Here is a 21,192-nt window from a genome sequence, read left to right as displayed (position 1 = left end):
CGCTCCCCGGGGGAGCAGTTGATATTTGCGCGGCGGTGGGCGCTGTTGCCTTTCGCCACGCCGCCGCTCTGGACATGGTGGCAGTGGCAGAGGGGGTCCGTCTGATAAGAGAGGGGGGGGGGGGGGGCACCGGCACCGGCGGTTGCGGCAGAGTTGCGGCAGAGATGGGACGGCATGCATGGCTCCAGCAGGTCGGAGGCCGAGGCCGCGCGGCGCAATGCCAATCGGGCGGGCAGGCTGGTGGCGGCCACGTGTGCGAGACGAGCGACACAGCGCACCGGGAAAGCGATATTACGTCGCGACTGGTGTGTCTGAGTCTGTCTGGGCACGCATGCTTCAATGAAGCTTGATTTTTTGGCTCAGGGTTTAGCGGCTCTAGAGCTTTCTAAAGCCGTGTACCTCTCTCTCCGCCCCCCAAGCCCCAAGTGGGCGCTCCGCGCCGTGCAAACGGCGCCGAGAGTGCATCACAGCACACGCGCGACACACCCCTTGCACGGCGTCTGATGAAACGGCGTCTCGAGCCCTATCTCACACCTCCGTCGCGAAGCCGCTCTAAGTCTTTTTTTCGCCGTCAAGCCGCTCTAGCGGCGCTGCGCGCCGTGTGGAGTCTGGAGAGCGCGGCGCGTACAGAGGAGGACGTGCTGAGCACACGCCGTGAAGGGCGTCTCGTGAGTCGGCGATCTGCGCCCTATTCATAGCAAAAGGCATGGCAAAAGGTGTTGAGAATCGTCTCTTCACACCTCGAGCCGTGAACGCCGTCTAGCGCCTTCTTGCCGCCCCAAGGGCGCTCCGCGCCGCGCTACAGCGCCGAGCGTGTTAGCGCAGCACACGCGCAGCACGCCCCGTGAACGGCGTCTGATGAGTCGGCGTCGCGAGCCCTACCCGAGTCGAAAAGTGTGAGAATCGTCTCTCCACACCTCGGAGCCGTTAAGTCGTCTTTCGCCGTCTAGCCGCTCTAGCGGCGCTTCGCGCCGCGTGGAGAGCACGGCACGTGCAGAGCGCGGCGCGTGCAGAGGAGCGAGTGCTGCACACGCCGTGAAGGGCGTATCGTGAGTCGGCGAGCCGAGCCCTGTTCATAGCAAAAAGTGTGAACGGCGCCTCTTCACACCTCGACACCGTGAACGCCGTCCGGCGCCTCTCTCCTAGGCTGCCTGCGGGGACCCATGCGGATGTGCGCCGACGCCATCGCGGCCGATTCTATTCGTTCGTCATGTCGGCCCTCGTCGCGCAGGCCGGCTCTCTGGCATTGAATCTGGTGTCGGGCGTCGGCGTGGTGCTCGCAAATAAGCTCGTATTCACCACGGCGAGATTCAGCTTCCCGACGGCGCTCACCGCGTGTCATTACGCCACCAACTTCCTTCTGCTCTTGTGCCTCGACGTGGTCAGGCCGAGCGCGGAGTCACGGCGGGGCGGCGGGGCCGAGCCTCTCGACCGGCAGCTCATGTTTTTGACCGCCGTGTGGGCGTTTCACAATGCGCTCTCCAACCTCTCGCTCTCGCGCAACTCGGTCGGCCTCTATCAGGTGAGCAAGATCCTGGTGACTCCGCTGATCGTCGCCCTCGAGTACGCCGTCTACCGCCGACTGCCCCACGCGCGGCTGGCGCTGCCGCTCCTCGGCGCGTGCCTGGGCGTGGCGCTCGCCACCGTGAGCGACGTGAGCTTCGAGGTGCGCGGCGCGCTCACCGCCGCCGCCTCGGCGTGCGCGTCGGCGCTCCTGAAAGTGCTGCAGCAGGACGTGTTGCAGCGGCGCGACTGGAGCTCGTTAGAGCTCATGCGGCGCACGTGGGGGCCGCAGACGCTGCTGCTCGTGCTGAGCGTGCCGCTGCTGGACGCGCGCGCCGATCGGCTGCCCCAGTACGAGCCGACGGCCGAGCGCGTCGGCATCCTGCTGCTCTCGTGCGCGGCGGCCTTTGCGCTCAACGTGTCGGCCCTGTACGCCATCAAGCTGACGAGCGCGATCGCGATCGTCCTGCTCTCGCAGGGCAAGACCGCCGTCACGCTCCTCGGCGGCTACCTCTTCTTCGACGGCCAGCCGAATGTGCGCCAGCTCGGCGGCGCGACGATCGCCGTGCTCTCGCTCGGCACGTACTCGTACCTGTCGGCCACCCTCGGAGGCGTGGCGGGCGCGGCACCGTCCTCCCAGCGCGGCGAGGACCCGCCGACCGAGGCGGAGAGCGCGCGAGAGCAGCAGCAACCGCTCAAAGGCGGCGACGCGTAGCTGCGCGCCGCCTGCTGCAACCGAAAGCGTCGGTTGCTCTGTGAGCTGCGTGTTGCGTGCGACCGAGGGTTACCAGGGAGTGAGGGCGTAGATACTCCGAGTACGATACTCGGAGACCTGTTATATCGTAAAACGTCACGTATATATTGTCTATTGAGTATCGAGTTTTCCGTACGAGTGCTACGAGAGCCCCACTCTGCGTATCCACGCAGCCGTGAAGACGGCATCGTACGTGGCACACAAGCGCACTCACAGAATTTAGCGTGCTGTCCAATACGCAAATGCCAGAAAATACGGAATTCTTGATATAGCTTATACGTTATAGGCCGCGACTACATGTAGGCATCCGATCCGTTCGGTCACGCGCCGCACGTCGCGCCGCGGGTCGGGTTGATGTGTCGTGTACAGAGTCGAGTACCAACCGCTTTGCGCGGAGTGTCAACTACTTCTTTTGAGCTCAAGAGCACGAGAAGAGCGGGTGACGCCGCACGCCGAAGAGAAGAATTTTCGGACACCACGACCACCGACCGCATGACGTCGGGGCGATCAATCACGCCACCGCCGCAATCACCGCACCACCGCCGCCGTGGCCTCTACAGCCCACGCCGAGCGAGCGCCGCGGCCCTCTTCTCGCGCTCGCTCATGCCCGCCTCGTCGGCGGTCGAGGCGCCTCCGACAGCGCGACCCTCGCCGACGAACTTTGTCCGATTCTTCTACCCCTATGACGTACGCGTAGCGCCGGCACCCCAGCGTAGAGGCCTCGTGTACAAAAAACGGCCGAAAATGGGCAAAAACGGGATGATTTTGGTCATCCGTCAAAATATCTGAAGATCCCAATATAGGATTCTCCCCAAACCTTGCTCAGCTGATCCAGCATGGGTCGTAGGCCAGGCCTGGGCAAAGAAACCAGTACCTCATCGGGCTTCCCTGAGCGTCACAGCTCGGTGATCGCGCCAGCCGGACACCACTGTAACGTCCGTTCCGGGCATTTGAACGCGACCTTCGGGGGCAAAGACATGGGCTCTATGGCTCAGACTGGACTCCTCTTGGTCCCTTCTGATGCCCTAGGCCACACCTGGGTCTTACCCGGGGTCCTAGGGGGCGGGCTGGGTTTGCCCCCCCGAACTGGCCCGAGGGAGCTTAAAGAGGAACCTCTTAGCCGCCATGGCGCTGCAAGCAGCGCCGGGCAACGACGACTTACCGCCTCCCATTTGCACACACACACACAATGTGGCTGCACCCATGGCACGAGCGCCGTCTCGATGAGGTGGTGAACCGCTCCTCCTTTTCGTGCAAGGGCCGTGAGATGAGCGGGCTGAGCCGCGCGCACTCGCTGCTCGCTCACCGCGGCCTGATCAGCCCGACGCTGCGTGCCGCGTCGACCGTCTACTACTGGCGCCACACCGCCGCGCAGGAGCGCTCGCGCCACGAGGCGGTCTGCAGCAAGGCCTCTGGCTGGCACCTCGCCTCGTTTGGCTCGCACGGGTCGTTTGCGGACCGCGCGAGCTGGATCTGCCGGCGCGCGAGGCACGAGATTGGCGGGCGTTCGCGGTCGGCGGCTCCGCGTGTGCTCGACTCCTGCACGACGTCCAACCTCACGTCGCTCCCGCGGCGGTGGAGGGTCCGACACAACGTGTCGCGGGCCGTGCGCGGCGCGGGCTACTGGAAGTGGAAGCCGTTCTACCTGCTGAAGCGGCTCGCCAAGCTCGCAGGCTCGGCTCCATCTCCTCAACCCGCCTATGAATTAACAAGCTATGTGTTTGATGAATGAATGGCAGACGGCGACGTACTGGTCCACCTGGACTACGACCTCACCATCACCGACGACGCGTCGGCGCTCTTCTGCCTCGGCCAGAACGCGGAGCGCGGCGTCGCGCTCATCCACTTCCCATGCTGGACCGACCGGCAGTGGTCCAAGGCGGAGCTCGTGCGGGCGCTCAACGCGACCGACGCGATGCTCGACACGGCGCAGGTGTACGGAGGGGTCGTCGTGCTGCGCAAGACGCCGTTCGCGGTGCAGTTCCTGCGCGAGTGGCTGCAGGTCGGGTAATCTCGGGCAATCTCGGGTACTCTCGGCGTGATCTCGGCGTGATCTCGGGTAATCTCGCGGTGCAGGTCGCCACCGACCCGGACCGCGACCTGAGCGAGGACGTGCCTTGCAGGAGACACGACCCTCCCGGCTGCGAGCAGCGCGCAAGGCACCCGCCGGGTTGCGAGTGCGCCGAGTGGGCGACGCCGCAGGACCCGGCCTTCCGCGAGCATCGGCACGACCAGTTCCCTACCTACCCAGTACCCGAACCCAGTAGGACCCGGCCTTCCGCGAGCATCGGCACGACCAGTTCCCTACCTACCTCGTACCCGAACCCAGTAGGACCCGGCCTTCCGCGAGCATCGGCACGACCAATCGATCGTCTCGCTCCTCGCCAAGCGGCACGAGATTCCCCGAGATTACCCGAGATTACGACGACCGGGAAGGCTCCAAGAAGGCTCCGAGAGCTTCGGCCTTAGGCACGGCCTCAAGACCTTCCCGATGCCCACCGCCTCGCACGACCCGCGCTCGCTCTGGTCGTGGGACGCGGGATACTGCGAGGCGGCGTGGCCGCTCGAGACGTCGCGCGGAGGGGAGAGGTACTTGCCGCGGGTCTACTCGCCCAAGGGAAAGATGACGTCGCCGGGCGTCGTCCTCCACTGCGCCCAGGCGTGGCTCCCCCTGTTTCCTGTTTTGCGACCCGCGTCTTCTTTTTTAGGCGTCGTCCTCCACTACGCCCAGATGGGGACGCTGCCCGCCTCGATCCACGCCTGCGCGGCGACCGGCCACCCGCCCACGCACATGGACTACCTCGACGGCCGGGCGGTGATTGCGCGGCTGGAGGCGGCCGCCGCGATGCTCAGGCCGCTGCGCGGCGTGCCCAGCCACCGCGCCGCGCCCGCGTCCAGCCGCGGCTTGTGCCGCGTGAGCCTGGTGACGCAGGAGTCGCAGACGGCAAAGTGCGAGGAGGGCGTCTCGTTCGGCTGCATGGACTCGATCCGACGAGGGCCGAGAGGCGCGCACCTCGGAGACGTGGTCTGGATCTTTGGCGGATGCCGCGGCCGCTTCCGGTGCGACAACAGCGGCATCGAGCTGCGGTGCGGCATGCCCGGGTGGCCGTCCAGACAGATGTACCGGTGCCCGTGCGTGACGCCGACCGACGAGGTGCCGCTGGGGGTGCCTCTCGCTCTGCAAAAGAGCTAAATAGACAACGACAGGGCGCCTCTCGTCGCACCACAGTCGCCGGCTTCGTTTATTTTTCGTGCGCGAAAGAGTTCTGAAAAGCAAGTGTTTCCATGTCGGGTTCTACAAATATCGCGCGCGTATCGGCTGGGTTTTTACGTGGACGAAAAAACAGCCAAGCGGCGCTGTCCACGTTCCTAGCTAGGGGGGGGGGGGGGCGGGGGGCACTCGGGCGGAGGATGTATTTCGCTCGGTCGGTAATACCTTCTGTGGATGTTGTTGGCAAAACACAAAACAAAAGTTGTTTGGTATTGCTAAAATCTCTCTCTCTCAAAACACCGGACTCTTCAGTCAGCCAAAAGACAGACAGACAGAGGAAGGTGTGTGAGACAAAGGCGTCCCGATGTGAATGTATGTGTGCGTGTCATCTATCTTCTCTCGGAGAGAGGAGCCACCCTCCCTTGCTCCTGATCTCCTGTGAAAGGGTCTGTCCCGCGCACATTGTCACGGAAGGTGAAGCGCGCACATTGCAGGGATATAGGTCTCCTTCCTGCCAAACCGAGTTGTTGATTGTGACTGAGAAGATGGGTGCCGCCTGCTCCTCGAACGTGATTGACGACACGAGCCGCTCCATCCCGACACGCGCCGGCCCCCTCGTCAGCGAGGTCGGATTGAAGCCCGGTTGTGAAGGCGGCGGAGCAAAGCTCGGCTACAATGTTGTTCAACGCGACGGCGACAACCGCTTCCTCTCTTACTCAAAGGGCTTCAACGCCAGGAGAGAGCGTCTGGAAGCCCGCCGCAACATTCTCACCGCCACCATCCTTGCCCCGTCATCACCACCACCGCCAGGAGAGAGCGCGTCTGCAAGCCCGCCGCAACATTCTCACCGCCACCATCTTACCCCGTCATCACCAACCCACCACCCTCCCTGCCTCGACGCTGCCAGGTGGGTGGGCTGCAACCTCGAGTCGAAGGGGGTGGGGTGCTGATCCCCCTCCTGCTGCCGCGAAGGGGGCGAGGATCAGCGCGGCGAGAGAGACGGCCGCCTCTGCCGCGCGCCACCTCGCAGGCATCCCGTGCAGCAGCCAGGCGAGGGGCGTCGGCATCGGCTGCGTCTCGTGGTGCGCCGCGGCGCAGTCGAGGCGCCGCCAGCAGGAGGGGGAGTGGTCGGCGAGCCGGGAGAGGCCGGCGCCGAGCAGGAGGCGGAAGAGGTGCCACCGGAAGAGGAGGAGCACCGCGGAGGGGGGCGGGAGCAGCCGCGGGTACAGCGTCGAAGGAGGCCACTCGGGCGCGAGGAAGATGGCGAGGAAGCCGAGCTCGAGCCTGTTTCTTTGCTTGCAGAGCTCTCCGAATGGCGAGTAGGTGTCTGACAGTGACTGGGGAAGGTGGTAGAGCCGGTTGCAGCGCCTTGCGAAAAAACAAAAACCCAACCTTCTGGTCTCGTATCGTATAGGATCGCTCGTCTCGTATCGTCTCGTATCGGATCGTCTCGTCTCGGTCGGATCGTCTCGGTCGCGCCTCGGTGCGCCTTCCTCGCGAGAGACGTGAGACGCCAGACACTCGGACAAAATCCCGCCGAGCCATCTGACCACGCCCTTCCTCCCCCTCTCTCCGGCGAGGGAGGACGGGCCGAGCCATCTGACACACGCCGCACGCCACTGCAGCCTCGCATCGCACTTCGGTGTGCGCATAGACTCGGACGTAATCCTACCACCCGCGCTCGCCTCACCCTCCTCGGCGCTCACTCGGCTCCCAAATTTCCACCGCGACTGCTCCGCTCTGCTCACACGTCGCGTCTTATTCAGTACCAGCGGCGAGAGGCCGAAGCGAGACTGTCGCCGAAGTGCGACCGAGGGACGTTTCGCGGACGGTCCCGGGTCGAACTTCTTTTCTCTTCTTTATCGTTGACGGAACCGGAGTTCTGCTTCCTTGGGGTTGAAAGCAACTTTGCCTCAGGGACGGACGATATCGTCCGTCCCTGAAGCGCGGCCGTAGAACGATTGGAGGGAGGGAGGGAGGGAGGGAGGGGGGGAGAGAAGAGAGAGAGAGAGCAGCTCGAGAGTAGAGGAGAGAGAGCAGTCTGCAGAGTCAAGTGAGGCCGGCGTGAGAGAGAGAGAGAGAGAGAGAGAGAGAGAGAGAGAGAGAGAGAGAGAGAGAGAGAGAGAGAGAGAGAGAGAGAGAGAGAGAGAGAGAGAGGGTGAAATTCTGAAAAACGTGCAGCACTTTCAACACGGTCAGCTACTGCCCACACACGGGAGGGGAGATGCGTAATACGAGTACTAATGCTCGGGCTCAGATGGGTTTATATGCTGCCGGCAGGCGTAAAAGAAAGAAAGAAAACAGACAACCCAAGGGAGGGATGGGAGGACGGCACGCCGGCAGGCGTAGAAAGAAAGAAAGAAAGAAAACAGACAACCCGGTGTTTTGTGGGCGAGAATTCGGGGAGGGTACCCATTCGTTGCTGGTAGCGAGTCGACGCTGCTTGACCTGCCAGCGTCGACTCGCCCTGTTCGCAGATCTCCTCTGCTGGCGCCATGTGCCTGTCGCCGGCGCTGCAGAGCGGCGAGGACATCGTCAGCCACCAGCTCGAGCTGCAGTCGATCTTGCACGGTGTGCACCAGCGCTACGCCGGCCGCCAAGGGCGGTACAACAAGCACGACACGGCGCGGCTCCGCTACATCAAAAACACCGCCTTCCCGGGCCTGCGCTTCGGCAAGATGGTGCCGGAGCGAGACATGGCGATGCTCAGCCCTCTCCCACCGTCGCGGATCGCCCGTCACCTCGCCTCTCCGCAGGGTCATCTCTCGCGCCGTCTGCATCTCTCTGCCGGTCGCCAGCACCCGCCACCGACTGGCTGCACCGCCACTCGCGACGCGCCACCCTCGCTCACCAGCCTGCATACGCGCTACTCCCGCCGTGCCTTTGCTGCCACATGGATCGCATGTCACTGCAAACGCGCCCGCAGCCGCGCCGTAAAGGTCTGCCTTGCTGGCTGACGATCTCACTCTCCCGCTCCTATTGCATCTGCCTCCCGCCTCCCAGCTCACATTTGACACTGCAGTAGGTGCTCCTGTCGACGCTGCCGCCGCTGCCACCGCTACTGTCACCGCTCGTTTGATAATCGACGCCACGCTTAGCGGCAGCGAGATCCGAGGTTGAGTCAACTTGCCTGGTGCGCTCTTGCGCGTGCCTTCAAGATCCACAAGTCAATTTGTACCAGAAATCCAAAGGTGGTGCAAAATGGATATCTCAAGATTGGCCTTTATTTCGCGCACCTGCTCTCCGCCGCCGCCGCTTACCTGCTGGCACGCCACCGCCCCGCGTCGCTAACTCAAGCCTCCCTGCTGCATCTTGCCACCCCTGCCACATGACTCGACCGCCGTCGCTGCTACCGCCCTCCCCGCCGCCCTCGAAGGCGCCACCAGCATTACGGCCGCCTTCATATCTCATTGATGCTGCCACCAACGCCACTTCCTCGATTCTGTGCCGCTGCAGCGGCGAGGCGCCGTCGCCACGATCGCCGCCAGCGCTGCTGATAGCCTCGGAGCGTCGCCGTGGCCGCGTTCTGGTCTGCCCACGCTTCCCTAAAACGTCTAGGACGAGCTCAGAGGCTAAGGGCGCATCATGTGGGACCATCTAGCTCTACTGGGTCCGCGACGGTGGTCGGCGCACCCCCGTCTCGAACGTGTGTGCTCTCTGTCTGTCTGTCTGTTGTTTCGGCTAAGTCGTTTTGTACCGGATTTCAATGTTAGTGGCAAAACCGCGGAGCCGAAAAGGGCGTTTAATTTCGCGCACCTGCTGTCCGCCGCCTGCGGCGGCGCTCCGCGCCGCTTGGGGCGCCTGCGGCGCCCCTGGGCGCGCTGCGCGCGCCTGTTTTGGGGGGGCTACCAGCACCGAAAAAGTGCCGAGAATGGTACCCATTTCCTGTCTATTGCGGCGTGCATGCATCCTCCCTTCTCTCGACCCGACCGCAGCCTGCAGCAGTTTGCCGCGCGGGCGAGCGGTCACGGCGGCGCCGAACGTGATACCGCCGACGGTGAGCTCGCCTCCGCCCCTGCCCCGGTGCAGTCCGAGAGCCACGCCGCGCTGCTCGCGCCAGGGGGTTTGAGCTTGCATCTCTCGCGCAGCAGCAGCACCGGCTACGAGGGCGTGTTGCTTGACGCCTCTGGCCGCTTCTGGGCGATGAGCAACACGGACGGGACGGCGTCCGACTTGGGCTACTTTGATACGGCGGTCGAGGCGGCAGCCGCGTACGCGCGGGAAGCAGGGCAGGGGACGGCGGCGGCGGAGGAGGCTGCAGTCCCCGCGGCCGCGGCGGCCGCGGAGGAGGCTGCAGTGCCCGCGGCGGAGGCGGCGGCAGCGGTGACCGACGAGCGCAGGCTCTCCTCCAAGGCCGTCGAGGCGGGCGGGAGCGGCTCTGCCAGCACGGCCGCATTTCAGACGGCCAAAGACGAGCCCGGACCGGCCCCGCGCTCGGGCGGAGTGGCGCAATCGGACGCGCCGCAACGGCAGCAGCGGCGCGACGCGGCGGCGGGCAAGCGGGCTTGCCGCGCCTTGCCCGCGGGGGGGCGGCAGCAGGACTTGGAGTTCGCTATTCAAGGTCAGATGGTGCGCGCCGCCTTGAGCGGCCAGCTCTTCGGGCCGCTGCTCGCGGGCGGCGCCTCGGCCTTCTCTCTCAACCAGCAGAACGCAGGATGGAATCCCCTGACGATCGCCGCCGGATTGCGCGACACCAACACGGTCCAGGCGCTGCTGGAGCGCGGCGCAGAGGTCCACCACCTCGCCGAGGCCAAGGTGATGGGTGACCGCACCGCGCTGATGATTGCCTCCATGAACGGCGACGTGCGGGCGATCGACTTGCTGGTGGAGCACCGCGCCGAGGTTGACCAGCAGAACAGCAGCGGCTGCACCGCGCTGGTGTTTGCCGCCCGGAACTCGTCGCGTGGGACGCCGGCGGCCGTCGCGCTGCTCGGGCACGGCGCGGCGATCAACCACGAGAGCAGCGACGGCCGCACCGCACTGATGGAGGCCGCCGAATGCAGCTTTGCGACGGTCGAGGCGCTGTTGCTGCACAGCGCGGCGGTCAACCATCGGTGCGGCGACGGCTGCACCGCGCTGATGTATGCCGCCAGGTCGGGCCCCACGCACAACGTCCTCGCGCTGATTGAGGCGGGCGCGAATCTCGACCATCGGAACAGTGTCGGCCGCACCGCGCTGATGGAGGCCGCCAGTGTGGGCGGCGAGCGGGCGGGGCGGGCGGTCAACGCGCTGCTGAAGAAGGGCGCCGACGCCAACGCTGAGGACGTCAACGGCTGCAGCGCGCTACGGCTGGCTCGCGACGCGGGCCACGCCGCGATCGTGCGCCTCCTCGAGCAGCACGCCGTCCATCATGCCGAGCCGCCACAGCAGGAGCCCCCCCCCCCCCCCCCCCGCCCCCGCTCCCCACCCTCTCCCCCCGCCGCCTCCCGCCCACCTTTACCGACACACCGCCACACGTGCGCAGACGGCCGCCTCCCGCTCCATCGCCGCGCCGCCCAAGGCGCCTTCCGTGGCTGAGGCGATGGAGGTGGACGAGGGCGGGGCAATGGAGGTCGACGAGGCCGGGCCGGCCACGGCGGCAAAAGGAGCGGCGACCTCTCGGCGGCTCCGGCCTCTCGGCGGCTCCGACGAGGAGCGCCGCCCCGGCGAGAGCCTTGTCCGCCCGCCCGCCCCGCGGCTCGACCCTCGGAGCGCGGCGTCGGCTCGGTGCCCGCCGCTGTACTCTCTGCGCGCCGCGGAGGGCGTGATCGGCGAGGGTGACGCCGTGCGCCCTGAAGATCACCAGCGCGCCAAGGCGTGGAGGGAGGCGGTTCGCTCGGCGACGGAGGCCGCAGAGGAGGCGGGCCGGCGCAGCCGGGCTCAAGTGCGGGCGTATGTGGAGGTGCACAAGGCGGACATGGAGAGAGTCGCCAGCGAGCAGCTCCGCTTCCGCCCGGGCAAACGCGTTTATTGCAACCGGTCGGCGCGCCCGGGCTTCAACCGTCAACACCCTCCGCATCCTACGGCCTTGTGGGAGGAGGGGCGGGTGACGCAGGTCTGGCCGGCCTGCCTCGAGGCCCGGGGCGCTCCCTACCAGGTGATCCTGAAGGACGGGACTTACGTCTTCGTGAGGAAGGACACCGACGAGTGCATCCGTGACGACAAACACGGCGACGCCGGTTGGCTCAAAGCGTGCTATAGTCACTGGCCCGCGCCCGAGTGCGTGCGGACGCAGCGGCTGCTCAATGGCGTCCTCACGGCGGAGGAGGTGCACGCCCTGCTCTCGCGCTCGGGCCTCGAGCTGCTGCACGACATCGACACGGTGTTTGAGGAGGTCGATCCGTTCCGAGAGCGCGACACTGATCTCACACTACTTCTACCGGAGACCATCCAGCCGTACCACGTGCTCCGCAACTTTGTGGTTTGGCGGCGGGCGGCGGTGGTCTGCGCCGACGAGCCGCTCTACTCGCCCGCGCTCATCCGCGACGTCTACCCGGACCCGAGCAGCGACGCGTCCGGGACGCTTCGGTGGCTCCTCGACCTCGCCGTGTCCGTCGACGGCGTCGTGCGATACGAGCAGGCGGTGCCGCCGTGGCGCCTCTCCAACGCTGTCGGCGGGTCGGACAGGGAGTCTGGGGGCCTGGTACACACCCTTGGCGGCTGTTTGCTACCCGACGCTCGGGAGGCACTCGCCGGAGGCGAGGGCGCGGCGCGACTCAGCTTCCTCCTCGCGGAGGCGAGCTCGGGCGTTGCGGCTGTCGACAAGTGGCACGAGCTGCTGCGGGCGGCGGACCTGTACGAGTACGAGCCCGCGGCGGGCGAGGACACGCTGGTGTACGTCGGGGAGCCTAGATGCGGCACACACATCCCTCTACACGCTTGGATGCCGGTGTGACGCTTGAGTTCAACGTATTCACACCCCACTGTATCGGCACGGATGCATGGCAGCCGCAGAAATGTCGATTATACCATGGTTCCCCTCTGTCTTCAATAGGTGGGGGAGTACAGCTATCATGCGGCCTTCTACGCGCGCCTGCGCACGCGCGACGCCCAGTCGGCGCTGCTCGACTTTCTCGCCGAGATCACGAACCCCAACTTGGAGGAGGAGAGCTCGGCGACGTGGCAGCGCTGGCTGGTGGAGTTGTACGACGCGTGGCCGCCGGACCGTCGGAAGATTGCGGTGGCGTGGCTGCGCTGGCTGCTCGGGCCCGAGGAGCGGCAGAGTGGTTTCACGGCGCTGCGCGAGTTTCTCGTGCATGAGAACTCGCTGTCGCCCTGCGAGCACATTGCCCGTGACGACGCGGGGCGCTTTAGTCTGCCACGCGCAGCGCGCGACGCGCTGGTCGGGCCCGTGGGCGAGCTCGTGTCGGAGGGCGTGGTGGAGAAGCTGCACGACCCGGAGCGCTTGGCGTGCCCCATTTGCCAACGCGGGGGAGGCAGCTGTGCCGAGTGGGTTCAGCTCTGCCCCTGCCGTCATTGGTGCTGCCAGCCGTGCGTTGCGGAATGGGAGCGCGTGGAGGAGCGCGCTGCTGTTGCGGTGTGTCCGGTGTGCCGCGCGAAAGTCGAGGGGACGGATCTCCAGGATCTGGACTGGGATGCGTTGTGAATGAAGCCGGGAGAGGAGATGCGTTTTGTGAAGCTTCATTCACGTGTTGTCAGGGCGCAGATCCCTTGCTGCAGCAGCAGCAGCAGTAATAAGGCGACAAGAAACGGGCGTCACACTCAAGGACACAGACATTGGACACGCTCTGCTCACCGCTCACGAACAGCGAGAGACTCAGAGACATGCGCCTCACATGCGCCGACACCGAAAAGAGAGAGTCAGTGAGAGTTCAAATCTCGGCGACTACTGTAGTGACATGCAACTGTACTGCGACATGACAGGTGCACCTGGTGGCAAGCACCTCAGGTTGCCTGCTCAAAATCGGACTCACCGCCGCCCTTTCGGGGGGGGGAGGAGCTGAGCCGCCGCTTGGCCGCCTGCTTGCTGCCCGCGCGGCGGCCAGTCTGGCCGTCCGACGCACGAGGCGGCGGCGCGCGCGAGCTCGAGCCGCACCGTGCCGCCGACCGCGGCAACGACCGAGCCGCCGGCACATCGGGCAGCTGCAACGAGAGAGGATGGGCCTTGGCGTGGGCGACAACCGCACTGCGCGCCTCGCGGAAGCCGAGGCCGGTGATCCAATCGTTCACCAGCTTGCCGTCGAGGAGCGGGGCGAGAGCGCCGGCGTTGGAGCGCACAAACGATTTCAGCTCGTCGCGCTTGAGCTCGGCGACATGAGCGGCTGCCCCTCCGCTCGCAAGCGCCGCCTGCTTCTCCGCCTCCGCCGCCTCCGCCGCTGCCGCCTTGTCCGACAGCCCGTCGCGCCGCACCTTCAGCGCCTCCTCGCGCAGCGCGTGGCCCGCCCCGCCCGGCCCCGAGTAGGCGGCCTGTGCAGTGCGCAGCTGGTCGTTCTGCGCCTGGCGCACCGCCAGAGGCGTGGCGTGCCATGCGAGGTGGTGCTCCAGCCCGACGCCCTGCCCCATCCAAGAAAAGGAGAGGAGGGCCTCGGTCGCCCGCACGTCCGGGTGGACGAGAGACTCGACGCCCGGCGCGGCGCTGTGTACGAGCGCGAGCAGGTTCTCGGCGAGGGCGGAGTCGAGGATGGGCTTGAAGTGGCGCCGCACGCCTGAGACAAAGTTGTCCGCGGACTGCGAGTTGTTCTCCCACGATCCATGAACCAGGAAGTCGGCAAGCGCCGTGCCCTCGTGCAGCAGCGGCGAGTCGAGCAGGGCGGCGACGCCGGAGCGGAGGGAGGAGGGCTCGGCGACCAGGTAGGGCATGATCGTGCCGACGACACCCTCGACGAGCGCGTCGCCGAGGATCCGCTCCACGACGAGCCCGAGGAAGGTGGCTCGCGAGCTCTCGACGATGGGAACGACGTCGGGCAGGAAGCGGACGATGCCGTCGACGAGGTGGCGGCGGAGGTAGAGGCGCAGGTGGCGGAGGAGGGCGAGGGGGCCGGGGAGGACGAGCATCGACCTGATCACGTGAGGGCGAGGGAAGACGGGATGAAGGCGCTGACGCGGGAGGGGGGAGGGGGAGGGGGGCAGGCGGGCGAGGCGTACGGTGTAAACGAGAAGATGGTGCCGGAGCCGAACGGCTTGCACGCCCAGCCGAGGCCGTTGGCGCCGGTGCCGCAGATCTGGTCGGGCGGGCAAAGGAGCCGCGGGATCGCCTTGCTGACGCAGCGCACCGTCTTCCACAGCGACGAAGCGCCGACGGCCCGTGGGTCTCGGCTGAGCTGCTCGGGCGCGACAGGCGGCACGCCCGCCTTCTTGATCTGCCAAAAGAGGCGGGCGCACAGGCTGGGCAGCGGCAGCTTGAGGTACTCGACGCAGCCATTCGCGTCACGCGAGCCGATCGCCCTCTGGTGTGAAGGCGGCGACTCAAAGTCGCGCTTGCTCAAGGACAGCACCTCCTGCACGAGGAAGCCGTTGAGGTCCCGCCAGCCGACGACGCACTCGACCGCCTCGTCGCGGTCCTTGATGGAGCTGAAGAGGTCGGAGAGCTGCTCGCCAACGGAGACCGTGACCTGTGCGCGCCAGGCGGGTGGGTGGGGGTTCGCCAGCCTGCTTGCGCAGCCGAGGGGGGAGGGGGGAGGGGGGGAGGGAGGGAGGGGCGCGGGGGGAGGCAGCACCTCCCGCGACGCGAAAACGGAATTCTTGGGGAAGCAGCCCGAGTCGGAGAAGTCGGTGTACTCGACGTCCTTGCCGCTGCGCCGCGCCAGGCGGAGCAGCACGCCAAAGTCGCAGCCCGGCCGCTGTCGAGGGGCGCGGGTCGGAAGGTGAGGGGAGGGTGGGAGACGCAGAGAGCGGGGCCGGTGGAGGGTGAGGGTGAGGGGAGTGAGGGGGAGAGGGGGGGGAGGGGGAGAGGGGGGGGGGGGGGGGGCACGTCGGCAGCGAGGGTCCACGTGCAGAAGACTTGCTCCTCGGAGAGGCCCGTGGCCGCGACGATGCCGGCGAGGTACTCCTCGGCATTCCACACGCCGAGCGACGCCGCCCCCCCGCCGGGCACGGCCGCCAGCCGGGTTCCGCAGCCGTTGGGAGCGTCGGCGCCCTGCAAGAGGACGATGCAAGTGCGCTCCGAGGTGCGGAGCAGCTCGAGGCGCTTGAGGGTCGCGTCTTTCCTGCCCGCCTCGTTCTTCACCGCCGGCATGTCGCATGGCAACGGCCCGAGTGTCGCCTCCCACCGCCCCTTGCCGGTGGTGGTGCTGAGATCGGCGGAGAAGAGGGCGGGGAGGTGGCGGTCCGAAATAGCCCGCAGCAGGCCGCCCTTGTCGAGTGCCGGCTCGCGGTTTTCGCGCGTCAGCCCGTCTTCAGCCCGCTGGACCCGAGGAAACCACGCCTCGACCCCGCTCGCCTGCGCGCGGTCGGTCTCGAGTTCGCTGACGACGGCCGCGTACGCATTCTGATGGTGGATCCAGTCGTACCGCTCGAGAGTTACGATGGACCCGAGCCCGACCAGGCCCTCCTTCTTGAGCTTGGAGTTGACCTTCTTCCGGTCTCTCGTGCCGTAGCCGCTGTCGCTCATGGCCCGCCGCCTGCGTGCGCGTGCAGGCGGAGAGGCGGTGAGATGGACAGGGGAGGGGGGCGAGGGCGGAGGCGGCGACGCGCCGCGCGGCGTGGCGGCAGGCGGTGGCCGGCGTGCGCGGCGTTCGGGGAGCGGCTGACCGGTCGTTTGGCGCGACTTTTTTCCTTTTTCCTGGTTTAGCAGCGGGACGAACGTCGAGGTGCTCGCCAACTTCGAAGCAAATCTCGCTGTGCGCCGCCGTGGGCTCTCATGAAGCGCCGAGCGAGCTCGTCCGGGCCGAGCACACCCACTGGGCTGCCCACGGTGCGCGGTCGCACCTCGGACGCGCGCTGAGAAGCCCTCGCCGCGCACCGTGCTGACGTCGAAGCGAGACCGCGCTCGCGCCGCGTGACACCTGCTTCTCCCTGTCGCAGGGTCTCCCGCTGCTGGCGGTTGTGGTGAGTCCCACTAGCGTGCTGCACGTGCTTCCGGCCGACAAATGTTGCACGGGTGTGTCGTCTGTCATGCCGCGTCGCCCTTCGTCGTTATTCGCGCGTGCTCTTCTTGCGCCGCCATGTGCCGTCAGTGGGGAACTGTCTGTCGCGACAACCTGTCGCACATGTTTCTAAATACTAAAACAAGATCAGTATAGACCTGTCGAGTTAAGCTGTTTGCACAGTACACAATTTTGAGCAAGCCGGTGCGGCGAGACTGAGCGGGGTGCGTGGCGGGCATGGTGTGGGGACGGGGCGGCGTCAGGCTCCCCTCGCCGCATGCCGCTGCCAAAGGCGGGGAGGCTGGCGGGGAGGCCTCGTCGCCGTCCCCGCCGCCCCGCGCGAGAGTGCTCGCCGTCACGCACAGCAACTCGGCCGCAGACGTGCTCCTCGCGGCTCTGCTCAGGCTGGGCGTGCCCGCCGTGCGCGCGGGTCGCCCGGCCGCGGTCAGCCCGGCTGTGCGGCGACGGACAGCGGTCGCGCTGGCGCAGCAGCACCCGGAGGTGGTGGCACTGAGGGCGCGCGCACGCAACGCGTCGCTTCCCGCGCACGAGCGGTCTGCCGCCGCCTCCGAGCTGCGTGGCGTCGGCGAAGCGGTGAGCCAGCTGATCCGCCGCACCGCCCCGGTCGTCGTCTCGAGTTGCATCAGCGCGCACCAGCTGGCCGAGGAGGGGGCGCCTTTCCCCCTCGTCGTCCTCGACGAGGGGTCGCAGGCCCGTCGGGAGGCGCGGCCCACTCCCAGCTGTGGGCCGGGAGGAGGCGCGAGGCGTTGTTGACGAGGGAGAGGTGCAGAAGCCAGAGGCTGGCGGGCAGCGGCGCCCACAGCGCGAAGCGAGGCCCTCCGAAGGCGAGGAGGAGAGAGAGCAGCAGCCCACACAGGGAGGCGAGCTCGACGCGCGCGTCGGCTGAGCCCACGCCGGCGGCGGCAAGCAGGTCCAGGGCCGGCGTTGGTCCCGAAGAGCCGGTCGCGGGTGCGAAGAGCCCTCTCGCACCGAACAGCGCCCGTCCTTGCATCGCGCTCGAAGCAAAGGCGAAGACGTAAAGAAGGCCGATGCCGCGGAGCAGGGCGACGCGGGTGAGCCAGTATTCGCCGGTCCTGCCAATTCGCGGCTCGCACAGCACACAGGCAGGGAGTCCAAACAAGAGGACGACGAGGGAGCCGCAGACGGGCGCAAGACGAAAGAGCTCCTCCCGTGTTAGCTCGGACCATCCGGCGAGGTCAGGCGGTGCTGGCACCGTGGCAAGGGCATCGGCGGCGAGGCGGAGCAGCTCTGGCAGGTCGGCGGTGAGGGCTCGGTGGACTGCGGTGTATAGCGCGGCCGTGTGGGAGGCGATCATCGGCTTCTAAAAACCTTCTCTGGTGAGCTGTGAACAGAAAAACTTGCCTCGGGGGCAATCCGCTAGGTTGGGCGTGCTTTCACAGCCTCACGAGAGTTCTAAAAACCCTGGTTAGTCGCGTAGGGGGGTAGGATGGGAGCACCTCCGCGGCCGGCTGAGGGGCTAGCTCGCCCGGCGACAAGCCCAGCCATCGGACTCTCCCATTCTGTAGCGTCAAAGCGCAGCTGCCTCGTGGCTCGTGGTGCATGGTGCATCCTGCCCGCTCCTCCGCCCGCAGCTACCGGTACGCTGCTGGCGATTGATGTTGCACGCGCATGCCCACCCTCACGGCACCCACGCCATACCCGCGCGCTGACAACACTTCCTGTGCAGACCCCCTAGTGAGCCTGTTTTTGTGTCTGTGTGTCGCTCGTGCGTGCCGTCATCATCTGTCCAGCGTCCACCCATACCGCGTTGGTGTCCAGTCCGAGCCTGGCTGCGTTCTTCACCTTCCTACATACATACATACATACCGTCGGGTACTTATTTTAAGATGAGGTAAACAGCAATAGATCCGGGTGCAGTGCCGGATCAGTTCCTGGAGCCAGGGGGACCGATTCGCGCTTGCCAAAGGCTGGAAGCCTGCGCAGCCTGCGCTCCGGCCGGCAGAGGGCTTGCGACCCGTGGCAGGGTGACAGCCCGCCGGTGGGCGAGCCAAACTCTGGCGGAGGCAGCCCGCTCAGCCCCAGGCGCCCCTCGAACCGGAGGGTGGTCTGCCGCCGCTGCGCGGTCGGCGCGCCGAGGGCGGGAGACATGAGCTTCGCGCCACAGGTGACCTGGGTGGGTGGGTCGAGGGTGGGGGACCGATTCTCGGCAAACCGATTCCGTGAGGGCTGGGTATCGATTAGTTAGGCCGCTTCAGGGCCGGATCTATTGCTGTTTACCTCATCTTAAAATAAGTACCCGAACGTACATACCCCCTACCCCCTCCATTCGGGCGTTTAACGGACGTCTCTAGTGAGCAGCGCTAGGCGGCTCCCGTGGTGTACGTGTGTTAGTGCCAGTGCGCGCCAGTCCCGTGCCCAGCGTGCGAGAGAGTTTTGTGCCGCCACCCCCACCCCCGACCCCCCAAATCCCACGAAGAAAGAAAGAAAAGAGACAACCCAAGGACGCCGGGTTTGTCTTGTATGTGCATGTCGGGCCTGGGAGTGTGCGAGGGGCAGAAGGGGCGGGGGCGTGCGGGGCAGAGGCCCAACGTCGGGCGGCCTGTCGGGGTCCGGAGGATTCGAGGCGGGAACGAGGAGGGGCGAATGGGCGGTCGGCGTCGGGGTAGCAGCACCAGGGCGTACGGGGTAGCCGTCACTTTCCTGCCTCACAAGGGCGGGGCTGTCCCGGAAAGTGAGAAACGCCGGGCAGCGTGGCGCACAACTGAACCCTCCCATACGTGTTTGGTTGGGGTTCCTCCTTTGCTGTCCCATCTCCTCATCTCTTTCCCGCCTGGGCGGGGCAGCGGGCGGGCGCGCGGTGCGGTGTGGCGTGTGCGTGTGTGCGACTGCAACGACGGACCGCTCGCAAGAGACCATTGGGTTTAGGTAGGTAGGTAGAAAGGTGAAGAACAGCCAGGCTCGGACTGGACACCAACGCGGTATGGGTGGACGCTGGACAGATGATGACGACACGCACGAGCGACACACAGACACAAACAAGCTCACAAGACACACAGCCAGCGGGCTGCCACACACCCTGAGTCGGCGTACACATGACTCAAGGCCATTGGGTTTGTACTATGAACAACGAAGGCTTTAAAAAAAAACCATTGGGTTTGTACTATTAACAACGAAGGCTTGTATCTTAACAACGAAGGCGCTCTCAAAAAAAACCGCGCCGTGTCCACGTTCCTGCTCAGGACGCGTTGAGGCCACGCGTGGTGCGGCCTCTGCAGGCGACTCTAACATCTAGTGCGTATCATCTCTCGAGCCGGCACTGATGACTGACGGTGTCGAAGCTATGGCCGTCGAACTGTCGTCGGACACCGCTGCAGAGGCCGCGGTGGCTGCGAAGCAGGCGAAGAAGGCGAAGAAGGAGAAGAAGGAGAAGAAGGAGAAGAAGGAAGCCAAAGAGGAGAAGAAGGAGAAGAAGGAGGAGAAGAAGAGGAAGCGCGAGGCGGCCGATGAGGCGGTCGACAAGGCCGGCAAGGCGCCGCCGCCGGAGTCTGCAGTGGCAGCGCCGCCTGCGCCTGCAGCGGAGGCGCCGCTGCTGAAGCAGCAGGTCGCTGTGGCAGACAGCAAGGAGCAGCTTGCCTCCGCGGCCGAGGCTTCGCCGGCCGCCCCGGGGGCTCCTCCCGCGGCCAGCTCTCTGGCCAAGTCCGCCGGCGCCGCCGCTGCCGCCATGAAGGAGGGCGGAGCGGAGGCGGTCGAGGCCAAGGCAGCAAAGGCGGTGGACGCGCCCAAGGCTGCGGAGGCGGCCACGGCAGAGGCGCCGGCGGCGGCGCAGAGCCAGAGCCCGCCCGCCGAGGCACGCGCTTCGCAAGGAGCGGGCGCCACAGCACAAGCAGACGCAGGCCAGGCACTGCCGGTCGCAGAGGCGGCCCGGCCGGAGCCCGCAGGCGCAGAGGCGGAGGCGCCGCGCCTCAGCGCGTCCGCCAAGAAGCGCATGCGCAAGCGCAAGAGCGATGCCGCGGTCGCCGCCGCTTCCGCCGCCGCCTCGGTCGCCACCAACACCGCCGCGCCCACCGCCGCCGCCGCCGCCGCGCCAGCCGCTTCGCCGGCTGCCGCCGCGCCGGCGCAAAAGGAGAAGGCGCCAAAGGAGAAGCAGCAGAAGCAGCAGAAGCAGCAGAAGCAGCAGGTGCAGCAGCGGAAGCGCGCGCCGCCGCAGCCGGGCGCGCGGCAGCCGCTGCGCCCGCCACACAAGTCTCCGACTGCCGCGCGCACGCAGCTGCGGCCGGCGAGCTGGAGCCCGGCCGACCGTCTGCTCTAGGAAGTGTCTCGGAAGTGTCTAGGAAGTGTCTAGGCGAGCTGGAGCCCGGCCGACGTCGGCGCCTTTGTCGCCAAGGTTCCGAGACTACCCGAGATTACGCGATACTACCCGAGATTACCCGAGATTGGCCGCCATCGGCGGCGCCTTTGTCGCCAAGGCGCCCCGCGTATTGAACAAGCCCGCACACACGCGAGACGCCTCCCCCCCGACACAAGTCGCAACCCCGGGCCCCAGATCACGCCGCCGCCGTCACGCTTCCCTCCCGCGTGCCCGGAGACTGGGGTGCTAGTGCTGATGTGGGGGTGTTGGGGACGCTTCAATAGCTTATAAAGCGGTTGGGAATTTCCTGGGAGTATCCACGGTGGATCCTTAACCTCGAGCGAGAACAACTCAGGAAAACCGGATTTTC

At 66.5% G+C, this 21,192-nt stretch overlaps 4 protein-coding genes across 4 annotated transcripts; 3 read left to right on the top strand and 1 right to left on the bottom strand.

Annotated features, from left to right (window-relative positions):
* The first annotated feature begins 1,204 nt into the window (after window positions 1-1,204).
* On the top strand, window positions 1,205-2,370 carry EMIHUDRAFT_370254 (hypothetical protein). Its single transcript, XM_005769034.1, has one exon. It carries the CDS (start codon window positions 1,211-1,213, stop codon window positions 2,216-2,218), a length of 1,008 nt encoding a protein of 335 aa, XP_005769091.1. The 5' UTR covers window positions 1,205-1,210; the 3' UTR covers window positions 2,219-2,370.
* A 1,000-nt stretch (window positions 2,371-3,370) lies between these two features.
* Window positions 3,371-5,450, top strand: EMIHUDRAFT_459109 (hypothetical protein; the record flags this gene model as incomplete). The annotated part of the gene is made up of 4 exons (XM_005769033.1): window positions 3,371-3,930; window positions 3,997-4,259; window positions 4,334-4,491; window positions 4,727-5,450. Exons 1-4 carry the CDS (start codon window positions 3,447-3,449, stop codon window positions 5,448-5,450), a joined length of 1,629 nt encoding a protein of 542 aa, XP_005769090.1. The 5' UTR covers window positions 3,371-3,446.
* Window positions 5,451-10,932: 5,482 nt separating this feature from the next.
* On the top strand, window positions 10,933-12,556 carry EMIHUDRAFT_470386 (hypothetical protein; the record flags this gene model as incomplete). The annotated part of the gene is made up of 2 exons (XM_005769032.1): window positions 10,933-12,285; window positions 12,442-12,556. Coding segments are annotated over exons 1-2 (1,410 nt in total), but the record flags the coding sequence as incomplete, so codon positions are not given.
* A 570-nt stretch (window positions 12,557-13,126) lies between these two features.
* Window positions 13,127-17,828, bottom strand: EMIHUDRAFT_459108 (hypothetical protein; the record flags this gene model as incomplete). Its single annotated transcript, XM_005769031.1, has 9 exons — window positions 13,127-13,712; window positions 13,914-14,346; window positions 14,553-15,019; window positions 15,125-15,247; window positions 15,379-16,027; window positions 16,158-16,263; window positions 16,335-16,411; window positions 16,988-17,149; window positions 17,227-17,828. 9 exons carry the CDS (start codon window positions 17,826-17,828, stop codon window positions 13,353-13,355), a joined length of 2,979 nt encoding a protein of 992 aa, XP_005769088.1. The 3' UTR covers window positions 13,127-13,352.
* Window positions 17,829-21,192: the final 3,364 nt, after the last annotated feature.

The sequence above is a fragment of the Emiliania huxleyi genome (assembly GCF_000372725.1).
Source record: "Emiliania huxleyi CCMP1516 unplaced genomic scaffold EMIHUscaffold_434, whole genome shotgun sequence".
Taxonomy (NCBI): domain Eukaryota; phylum Haptophyta; order Isochrysidales; family Noelaerhabdaceae; genus Emiliania; species Emiliania huxleyi.
This window is presented reverse-complemented; position numbering and strand designations above follow the sequence as displayed.

Bases quoted from the DNA above. Each gene is read 5' to 3' on its own strand.
- EMIHUDRAFT_370254 (XM_005769034.1), top strand. From the start codon at position 1,211: ATGTCGGCCCTCGTCGCGCAGGCCGGCTCTCTGGCATTGAATCTGGTG.